This window comes from Cyprinus carpio, chromosome B13, assembly GCF_018340385.1.
Source record: "Cyprinus carpio isolate SPL01 chromosome B13, ASM1834038v1, whole genome shotgun sequence".
Classification (NCBI taxonomy): domain Eukaryota; kingdom Metazoa; phylum Chordata; class Actinopteri; order Cypriniformes; family Cyprinidae; genus Cyprinus; species Cyprinus carpio.
In genome coordinates, this window is record NC_056609.1 from 18,803,615 (window position 1) to 18,814,463 (window position 10,849).

The window sequence follows — 10,849 nt, forward strand, 5'->3', positions numbered from 1 at the left end:
TAACTCATGGAACCGAGGTTATGTTTGTAACCGAGTACATTTTTATTGTTACCAGCTTCAGTCGAAATTCTCATGTTATTATATCAGTTAAATGAGCATTTTGGGCTTCGAACGTCTTCTAGGTATAGATAAAGTTATAAGTTTTTTTTTAACATTTTAATTAAAGTAAAGATGTTTATGAGCACTGAAGTGTTCAGTATGTTGGGAAGCTTTAATATCTTGACATGTGACTTTAATGTAAGTGAGACTAACATAGAGGTCTGAAGAGAAGATTTGTAATTGAATATAAGAAAATGTTAATTATATTTTGTTTTGGAAATGACTGTGCATGACATGCACTATTGTACAGTTTATGATGCTGTTAGTCATAGGCCTGCCACAGGGGAGAAGAACTGGGGGTGAATTTACTGCACTGAAATTTCCATTTCCAGGGTGAAATATTTAGTCTTTTCCTTGGGAACCTAAATTAATTTTACGGTTTTAAAAAGTGCTATATTAAAAGGAACATCAGCCTTGATAAGTGCCTGCAACATTGGTAAGATGTTCCAGTGAAGCATCACAGACGTGCCACCCACAGTCCCATCGACTATTTATAGGGAAATTCCATTATGGAAAATATCTAAGGAAAAACCTCATTCCATAAATAAGGTGGGAATGTACAAAATGTGTCTTGTGTGTTGTCTAGAAACCATGTGTTCTGTTCACTTGATCTCAAATGTTTAATATAAGGCCTTTCTAGAAAGCATTCCATCAAACTATCTTGGATTTTTTTTTCCCTCGAAAGAATGCTTTATGCTCGACAGTTATGTCTTGAGCCTAGAAAGGAAGTGTCTTATTCTTACATTCCAGATGTCATATTTTTATGCCTTGGTAAGGGTGGGAGAATTGTATGCTCTGGCTATAGACTACATGTATACACTACCTTTCAAAAGTTTGTTCTCATAGTTTTTTTTTTAAAGCAATATTTTTATTCAACTATGATAATAATGATAATAATAATAAAGAAGAAATGCATCAGAACTTTTAAAAACTAAAAATGTCAAAGAACATTTATTTGAATAATACACTTTAAAATATCTTCTCAAAGTGGTCAAAGTTAAACAGTCTCAGACTTTTTATTATTTGCCGTTAAAGCCTCTGTGACACTGTGTGGGCATTTTTTGGAAACTCAAAACAATGGCTCTACTTCTCTAGATTCTTTGGATATGGGACAATTTATTTAATCATTGCTTGTGTCTTATTTGGTTCATGTGTTGAGGAGTGACTGTCTAAATCTCTTAAGATCAGATAGATGACGGGTGAGAGATGTGGGTGGCCTGGACTGTAACAAAGAGGGAATTTTTTATTTGCAAAATAATCTTATTTTCCCACTGATTTTAAGTCATGCTGGTTTTAAATGAAAACAAACTTATATTTCCTCATGCCAGTATTGGTGCTTACTGAATCCAACAGGCATGAAATAGGCCTGCACATCCCTTTGACCAAGCACAGGGTAAAGTAAGATTGGTCCGTCATTAACTGGGGTCACTCTGCTGCCCAGTAGTTTTTTAAAGAAACCGCTTCTTCTTTTTTGCTGCTGTAAACTGGTATTTATGGAAAAGTTTTATACGGACACCCTACATAATGGATTGCTACACTGCCACACCGGTGAGAGCATTGCCCAAGTGGAATGGAAACTTCATTTCAGATCTAATATTAGCTCTGACTCCGGAAAATTCCTTCTAAATGATCACTAGCTGAGAAACAGGAAAAGAATTTTCTTTAGCATTTTGGTTGACAGTGCTGGGCAGGAATTTTTTAAGCAGCTTATCAAGGAGGTCCTGGGAAAACAGATGTGGAACCATGAGAGATTTGCTAAGAAAACGCGATGGATCGTTGTCTGACTGTTTCCAAGAACCTTATGTTTGAACAGTCACAACTGTCAAATAATAACTCTCTTGTGGTTCTTAGTAAGCATGCGTGACATATTTAAATCATAAACCAACAGAACTGTGATTCTGTGGGGTTTAGTGCATTTATGGTTGTTAAGGGTACAGGGGGACCACCATGTCCGAAATGATCTTGAGAGAGATACCTCATAAACTTATAGTGTAACTGTAGTTGGTTTTTGCAATGGCAGGTAAATCCCATCTGGCCATTGTCCAAAGAGTGAATAATGAAGGAGAGGGAGACCCATTCTATGAGGTTCTGGGTATCGTCACGCTAGAAGACGTCATTGAGGAAATCATCAAATCTGAGATTCTTGATGAGACTGACTTGTACAGTGAGTATATATATATATATATATATTTTTTTTTTTGTTTTGTTTTTTTTGTTTTTTTTATGGGGTCATAAAGAAAAATTTCAACAAGTCTCTAAAAATAGCAAAAAAAAAAAAAAAAAATTCACCTAATATCTATTACATGATAATTTTATTAAAAATGCTTTCCATTGATTTATTTTTGTACATTTATTTTTGTTGTAAGATGCATGCCCTCATTAAGTTTCAAGGTAATTCAACTGATGGTTACTCCACTTTATGTATTTTTTAGATTCATTAAATTGAATTACAAATGTTCAAAACCATATAAATCAAAATTAATACTAAGACTACCTAATCTGAGAACCCGGATTTTAAACTTGATTTCAAAGAGATTTTTCCTTTCTTTAGTGCAGTGTAAGTAAAACCATCTAACCATGTCATCTTGTTATTCCCAAATGAAAGCTGACAACAAGACGAAAAAGAGGATAGCTCACAGAGAGAGGAAACAGGACTTCTCTGCTTTCAAACCCACAGATAATGAGTTGAGCGTGAAAATATCACCGCAGCTTCTTCTGGCCGCACTGCGTTTCCTGGCAACTGGTACTGATGTCCAGCATGTAACTACATGTGTCTCTGTTTTTTTTTATTAAGAATGCAATCACAAACTTATAAAGCATTCTTAACCCCATCTTTTTTTAACTCTCCCCCCCAGAGGTGGAGTCATTCAGTACAGCTCAAATGTCAGAGAAAATCCTCCTGCGCTTGCTGAAACATCCTAACGTCATCCAGGAGCTCAAATATGATGACAAGAACAAGAAAATGTCAGAGCACTACCTCTTCCACCGCAACAAGCCTGTGGACTACTTCATCCTCATCTTGCAGGTATGAGTTCTGATTGACAAGTCACAAAGGATTGTGAGGTTCACAGGATTGAAATGTCGAAGCTCTGTTCCAAATGCTAGAGAGCTGCCTACCTAGACTGCAAGTTATAGCAAAAGCGTTTGCAAAGGGTTGGTCACCTTCTAAGACTCCTTATTTGAACAAATTTAATTCCAACACTTTACTAGTTTTATCTCAAATACTGTTGGCTCACAGGGGAAGGTGGAGGTTGAGGCTGGAAAGGAGGGGATGAAGTTTGAAGCTGGTGCCTTCTCTTATTATGGAGTGCTGGCTTTAACCTCTTCACCAGGTCTGAATGATGGATTTTCTCACTTCTTGCACACACACCCCTAACATGTCAGGATTTTTATGAAAATAACTGATGATTTTATGAAATGTATGATATTTGGTCATGAAAGAAAGAATCTCATCTCTTTCATATGGTTGATTTCTTCATTTTATACAACTCTTTCTACCAAATCATGCATGATGTTATTTATTACACATGCTTCTGACTCTCTTTAATCAATCACATTATGTAAATGCACACTATGCAAATGATTACTCTTTTGATTCTTGATGGAATTTGGTGTAAATCATATTTTCTTCCCCATGATTTCCTTTGGTCTTTCCCTTCTTTTCCCTTTATTTTTCCCTCCCTTCCTCCTTGCTCTCCAGTTCCTCTCTCCTTGTCTCGAACCTTTGTGGTGAGCAGGGCAGAATCGCTGGCAGGATCTCCAGGTACCGCACTCGTTTCTACACCGCTTTTCATTCCTTCCACTGAATCCTCTCTTTCACATTAGAATCTGAAGATTGGAAAGGTGCATTAAGTGTTTTCCCTGTTCAAGGTCCTCATTTTCTTTTACAAAGTAACTGTCAGTGGTCTGATAATGGTAATGGGAGCCTATAAGCAATGATCTGATCAATTGATTAACTGTTTTCAAAATTGATAATAATAAGAAATATTTCTTGAGCACCAAATCAGCATATTATAATGATTTCTAAAGGATCCAGAGTAATGGCTGCTGAAAATTTGTTGTCACAAGAATAAATTATAATAATATTTCACAATATATTAATGTATATTATTTAATTTTTTTTATTATTTTTTTAATCTGATAAATGCAGCCTTGGTGACTTCTTTCAAAAGCATAAAAATAATCTTACCGACCTAAACGTTTTTAATGCTACTGTACAAACCATTTGTTGTTTGATAAAAAAAATTTCATATGAAGCAAATTGTTGTGTATATTTTTCTAAATTCAGAAAAGTCCACACGGTTAGACGTCTGACCCTGGGATTATATACATTCCAGTGTAATGACTGTTGGACTGCTTCCCCACAGACACCCTTTGAACTGTTTCTTTAAGAAGTGGAGAACCTAATCTTATTTTGATTAAAAACTCTTTACCTTGTGTTATGTGCGAGTTATTAAGCAGATGTTCGAATCTTAATTATGTCACTTTCTGGCGAAGTTTGTAAACGTGTAAAAAGGGAACGGATTATATCCATTGTTTTATCAGCAAAACAAAAGGTAGTGCCAAAAGAATGTTAGAAGTCATTTGTTAATGGTTGTTTATTTATGTTCATTATTTGGCTATGTAAGCAAATCCTCGCTGGATTTCTAGCAGAGGAAGATCTAAGTCATATTAAATGGCTGCTACATCACAATTTGGATTGTAAATAAATGAAGCTCAACTTTTGTGTCTACACGCTCAAAAGAATTCCACAGCACGGTTCATGAGAAGAGGCAGGGAACATCAGACAAGAATCTTTTGTTTCGTTTGTTTACATCACAGCAACACCAGCAGCTGACCACTGACCTGCATGCGACCCTTTATTTGCTATACAGAAAATAAGTCACCTCCACGGCCGTTCGGACTCAACCACTCGGACTCCCTGAACAGGAGTGACCGGATGGAGGCGGTCACTCCCACGCTGGGCAGCAGCAACAACCAGCTCAACTCCTTCCTGCAGGTCTACATGCCAGACTACTCCGTGAGAGCCGCCTCTGACCTGCTCTACATCAAGGTCTGAACTCTGCTGTGAATTTATATTGCACTTCTGAACTCAAACTGGTTTATTTGAAATGCATGGAATTGCTGAAAGTTGCAGTTTGACTTACCACAGTCATGTTAAAACTGAAAATCATATTATATTTTCACATTAAACAAAAGCTCTATTTTAATTAAGGGCATCTGCAGCTTGTATGTTATCGTTTAGTGTAGAGGATTTGAAAGTTTTGATGGCCAAATATGATTATCCTACTTCTGAAATATAAACACAGCTATATTTTCCTGAATAAAGTCTCATTTATACAGTGTGATAACATTATACATAATATTATACAGTGTAATATTATACATTTCCAAAATAAATAACTGCCCTTTATATTGCCATTGCACTGACTAGAACAGAGAGTTTGGGTTTGTAAGTTGGTGAAAAGCTAATAATCTAAACTAAATCTTAAAAATAAATAAATACATTTAAAATAAAAACAATCTTAAATAAAACACTTAAAAAGACGAAATATTGTTGGTATTAACAACTGAAAGATTTCTAAACAAATGTCATAAGAACCTAGGAACAGATTTAGCTTTTTTTTTCTTACTGTTAAAAAATTAGAAATGTACATAGAATCAATTATATGAAAATAAAACAAAAATGATTAATCTCTATACTAACAATTACATTTGGTAGATGTGTTATAGATGATAGTTACATTTTCATTTAACATGGTAACTTACAACCCATTAAAAAATGTTTTCTTGAAACAACTTGCAGCCATAATTTAGTGACTATATAGTTCAGTGATTTTTGAAATCCACTTGGCTCTAAAAATCTAAATCTGAAAATATCAGTGTGAATTTCTATGATGCTTCTATTCAAAGCAACTTAAAAATATAAAAAAATACAACCGCATGTGATTAATTACAGATATTAGCAGTACCACATTACAAAACGTCCAAAATAGACCAGTATACTGTCATGGGCAAAAATATCGGCAAAGGAGGCTGTGAAAATGTATCTGCATTGTTAATCCTTTTGATCTTTTATTTTAAAAATTCACAAAAATCTTACCTTTCATTGGATAATAAGAATTTAAAATGGGGGGAAATATCATTATGAAATAAATGTTTTTCTCTAATACACATTGGCCACAATTAACAGCACCCTTTATTCAATAACTTTTTATAAAAACCTCCATTTGCCAGTTTAACAGCTCTAAATGTTCTCCTATAATGCCTGATGAGGTTAGAGAACACCTGACAAGAGATCAGAGACCATTCCTTCATCCAGAATCACTTCAGACCCTTTAGATTCCCAGCTCCATGATGGTGCTTCTTCTCTTCAGTTCACCACACTCATTTTCTATAGGGTTCAGGTCAGATGACTGGAATGGCTATAGCAGAAGCTTGGTTATGTGCTCAGTGGCCCATTTTTGTGTTGTTTTTGAGGTTTGAGTTTGGATTATTGTACGGTTGGAAGATCCAAAAATGGCCCATTATAAGATTTCTAACAGAGTCAGTCACTTATCGATTTTTTTTATCTGTTGGTATTTGATAGAATCCATGATGCCATGTATCTAAACAAGATGTCCAGGACCTCCAACAGAAATATAGGCCCACAACATCAAAAATACAGCAGTATATTTCATTGTACACATGGGGTACTTTTTATCCCTGTGTTCACCAAACCCATCTTGAGTGTTTGTTGCTAAAAATAATTTTTTTTTGGTACATCTGACCATCGAAAGCCAGTCCCATTTGAAATTCCAATCGTGTCTGATAACTGAATATGCTGGAGTTTGTTTTTGGATGAGCTAGGAGAATTTTTCTTGAAACCCTCCCAAACAACATGTAGTCATGTAGGTGCTGTTTTTAAGGTTTTCTGACCCTGAGACTCAACTATTTTCTGCAATTCTCCAGCTGTGGTCCTTGGAGAGTCTTTAGCCACTTAAACTCTCCTCCTCAGTGTGCATTAGGACGATATAGACACACATCCTCTTCCAGGCAGTTTCGTAACATTTTATGTTGATTGGTAATTCTTAATTATTGCCCTGATGGTGGAAATGGGAATTTTCACTGCTCTAGCTCTTTTCTTAAAGCCACTTCACTAATTACTAATTTGTGAAGCTCAATTATCTTTTGCTGCACATCAGAAATATATTCTTTGGTTTTTCTTGTTGTGATGGATGATTTAGGGAATTAGGCCTTTGTTTTCCCTACTATTTATATTTTTGTGAATCAGGAAGCCATGGCTGGATAATTTCATGCTCATAATCACCCTGGAGTGCTCAAAATTGTGAATATGAATGGGAATATACTTCAGAGATATTTTACTCATAAGAATTTCTAGGGGTGCCAATAATTGTGTCCAACGTGTATTTGAGAAAAACGTTTATTTCATAATGATATTTCCCCCCATTTCAAAATCTTATTATCCAATGAAAGGTTAGATTTTTGTGAATTTTTAAAATAAAAGATCAAAAGTATTAACAATGCAGATTAATTTCTACAGCCTTCTTTGATTATATTTACCAAGGGTGCCGATATTTTTGGCCATGGTCTGTCTCGTAAATTCTTCTTCTCCCTCTGTCAGGTGACCCGCCAGCAATATCAGAACGCCCTGATGGCGTCTCGCATGGACAAGACACCCCAGTCCACAGACAGCGAGTTCACCAAGATTGAGCTGACCTTCACAGAGCATCAGGATGGACCGCTGGACGAGTCGGCCACTCTTTTGACCACCAACGCACACAAACCCAACTACACCGGTCACAGCGACGGGGCAATTTAACCACCCTCAGCGAAGAGAGATGGCAAAAGAGCGCAAACGGCTCCTTTAGCCTCTCGCTTTCCACGTACTGAGAAAGAGGCCTTCCCGTACACTGGGCAGCTTCACTTCCTCTCATCACGGTCAATTTCAAAGGGGAACGTACGCATAGACTACAATGTGAAGGGCCGCATATCTCACAATGCATGCACTAATGACCTTAACACTTTTTGTAGGCAGCGGATCAGTCAGGGACCACCACATCATTCTCGCTCGCTCATTCGATCGAGGACAGACACACTTGAAATACACACTTTCACTTCGAAGGAGCAAGGTGACGACCCACACCACACCTCGACCAGACACGATACCAGAAGGACAAAGAAATAACGGTGCCTTTAGACAGCACGTGGTTACTGTCAACAAAGGAGGCCCCCGAGGGCCCGGGCTACACGGAGCTCTCCAGAATCTTCCATTTGACCCAGGAAGCCTGAGCAGATGAGATCTCAGCGACCGGGGGGCTTGTAAACATGGAGATCAATATCCCCAAGCCCTTCGAGAAAAGCCAGAATACATCTCAGCCCACGACCAAAGACATTTGGCATAGACAGGATAAAACATGCGGCATAATTGTGGGCCCTTTGCAAGAATTTGTTTGAAAAACAGCAGCCTCGGACACGACACGCATAAGCAGGCAAAATGGCGTTTGCCTGGACTGTGCCAAATAACACTGACAACGATTTCAGCGATTTCTATTGCCCAGGTTAATCCACGTCACGCGCAGGTGTGCTACGTACAGCATTTGCAGTACAAAGAAATCAAATGTGTTTACATATGAGGGCCTTTTTCATTTATATATATATATAGAGAGAGAAAGAGAGATTTTTTTACGTCAATCCTGATTGTGCTGAGGTACAGCGTCACCTATTTTAAGGTGAGAGTATACGTCTCATGACTGGTTCCATTTTTACGTACGTCAGACCACTCTATTAACTATACATTTTCGATTTTCACTGCTTTTGTTGTAATCACGTAACTCTTCATTTTTAAAAGAAACATTTTATATGTCACAACTACCTTTCTTCAGATAGTTGCTAGCTGTGTTTAGGACCTCAAAGACACTATTTCAGGAACTTACACTAACTTATATCTCATCTTCAGATTCCGCTATTGCTCTTTTATCTTATTATTTTATTATTATTATTATTATTATTATTATTATTAGAAAAGCTATTCATTTAGGACTCAATGTCATGGGATTGTAAAAGAGGTACTTGATGATTCACCGAAACAGGCGAAAAAGGAAAATAATTAAGCATTAATGTATTTATTTGGTTTAAGATTACATTAACGCTCTTGATACAAAGGGGAATGAATCTCTGGCTGATGTTTTTCTCAGCTGACTGTTTTTTTTTTTTTTAATCAGAACCTCCTGAGACGCTTCTGTTAGATGCATAAAGCCGCTGGATATCAGGACATTTACGTCTCGAGTGTATATGTAGCACCTCTCAGTGCAATAGTGCAACAGCTATGCAGGGACAATCATGACCAATTAAAGTGCTCGCAGGTAGGACAAAATATCTGAAAGTATACTAGCAGAATTTAATGAGACTGAGAGGTAAAGTAAATCTGTTAGATTAACACAACTACTGTTAAAGGGGCTTGAGATGGGAAATAGTGATTGTTGAACACTAACAAAGACTTCGGTCAGCATTCCTGTTCTTCTGTTACATCGATTGCTTATTCCAGTTTTTTTTAAAGAGGAACACCTGTTCATTTCACTTAAAGTATTTGGTGATGTCCTACAGATCAGATCAGTGTTTTCACGTTGGATCGCCTGCCTTAGAAAAGAGGAAACGTCTTCAGAAATGTGGTGCTCTAACATGCGGTTTGAGTCTGTCATACACTGCTGCTATTTTCAGTCTTGAATATGTATAGAGATACTGTACAGTCATAAATCAGAGAGTACTATTGTATGCTTACGTACTATAAAACAGACAATGCTATATCAGATTTAAATATACATATTATATATATATATAATGCAGATGGAAATTGCTATAATAAAACTGTTTGACAACTTTGTTTGCCTGCATATTTATTTATTGAATGTTTATAATAAGGCTGATCAAATGGTGACAGATAAAACACTGATTTTAACCAGAAAATTGATTGATTTTTTTTTTTACTCTTAATTATATTGACTACAATTTTTTAAAACAGAAAATTAATAGATTTTAATCGGCCTAAATAGTTTTGAAGCAATTACCAGCCCTTATGTTGGGAAACTTGGGGGTCAATTTCACCCATTTAAATTTTTTAATTATTGGAAACACTGGTTAACCCAATTTATTTATTTATTTTTGTGTGACTTTTTTTCTCACGTAATGTAATGAAAATGCCTGCAAATCGTCGGCACTTTAATGTTGTGGAATGCATGCACGTACAAAATTTGAGGTCATTTACATATATTTTATCATAAGAATTTTTATCAGTTCATGCATGTTCAGTTTGCTGGCAATCGAACCCATGATCTTTAAATGAAATATATTTCTGCTTGATATTGACGGCTGTTTGGGGCATTATTTGGCACCAAGTTTATGTTACTGTAAACTACTAATAGGCTTAAGTGGTAGCGTAATGTCTACATGTCTAGTTTATATATACTGTATATATAATGTGTCTGTGTGTATATATTACGTTACAAATGTTATATATTTGAATCAGTTTGAAAGATTCATTACATTTTTATTCCTGAAATCCACCATTTTGCTGAGATCAGTATAATCCTGATTTTTTTTTGGATCAAAAGTATCCCAATCTTACTAAAAGATTTTGAACAACACAGTGACGATTTGATCCAAAACAAAACCAAGACTGGATTTTATGATTTAATCTGATTTCAGTCCTTTTTTCTTTTGAACAACCCATTTTCAAGATTTTATCCAATCT

At 36.1% G+C, this 10,849-nt stretch overlaps 1 protein-coding gene across 3 annotated transcripts in view; it reads left to right on the forward strand.

Annotated features, from left to right (window-relative positions):
• LOC109085701 (metal transporter CNNM2-like) overlaps positions 1–10,055 on the forward strand; it is a 16,301-nt gene extending 6,246 nt beyond the window's left edge. Inside the window, exons 2-8 of one of the 3 annotated variants that reach the window (XM_042737032.1) lie at positions 2,120–2,263; positions 2,705–2,842; positions 2,955–3,124; positions 3,338–3,431; positions 3,800–3,862; positions 4,974–5,152; positions 7,724–10,055. In XM_042737032.1, coding sequence (XP_042592966.1) covers positions 2,120–2,263; positions 2,705–2,842; positions 2,955–3,124; positions 3,338–3,431; positions 3,800–3,862; positions 4,974–5,152; positions 7,724–7,921 — 986 coding nt within the window. In that variant the 3' untranslated portion in view covers positions 7,922–10,055. Of the gene's footprint in view, positions 1–2,119; positions 2,264–2,704; positions 2,843–2,954; positions 3,125–3,337; positions 3,432–3,799; positions 3,863–4,973; positions 5,153–7,723 lie in introns of those variants that run through there. The other 2 variants (XM_042737033.1, XM_042737034.1) reach the window with 2 other exon arrangements.
• Positions 10,056–10,849: the final 794 nt, after the last annotated feature.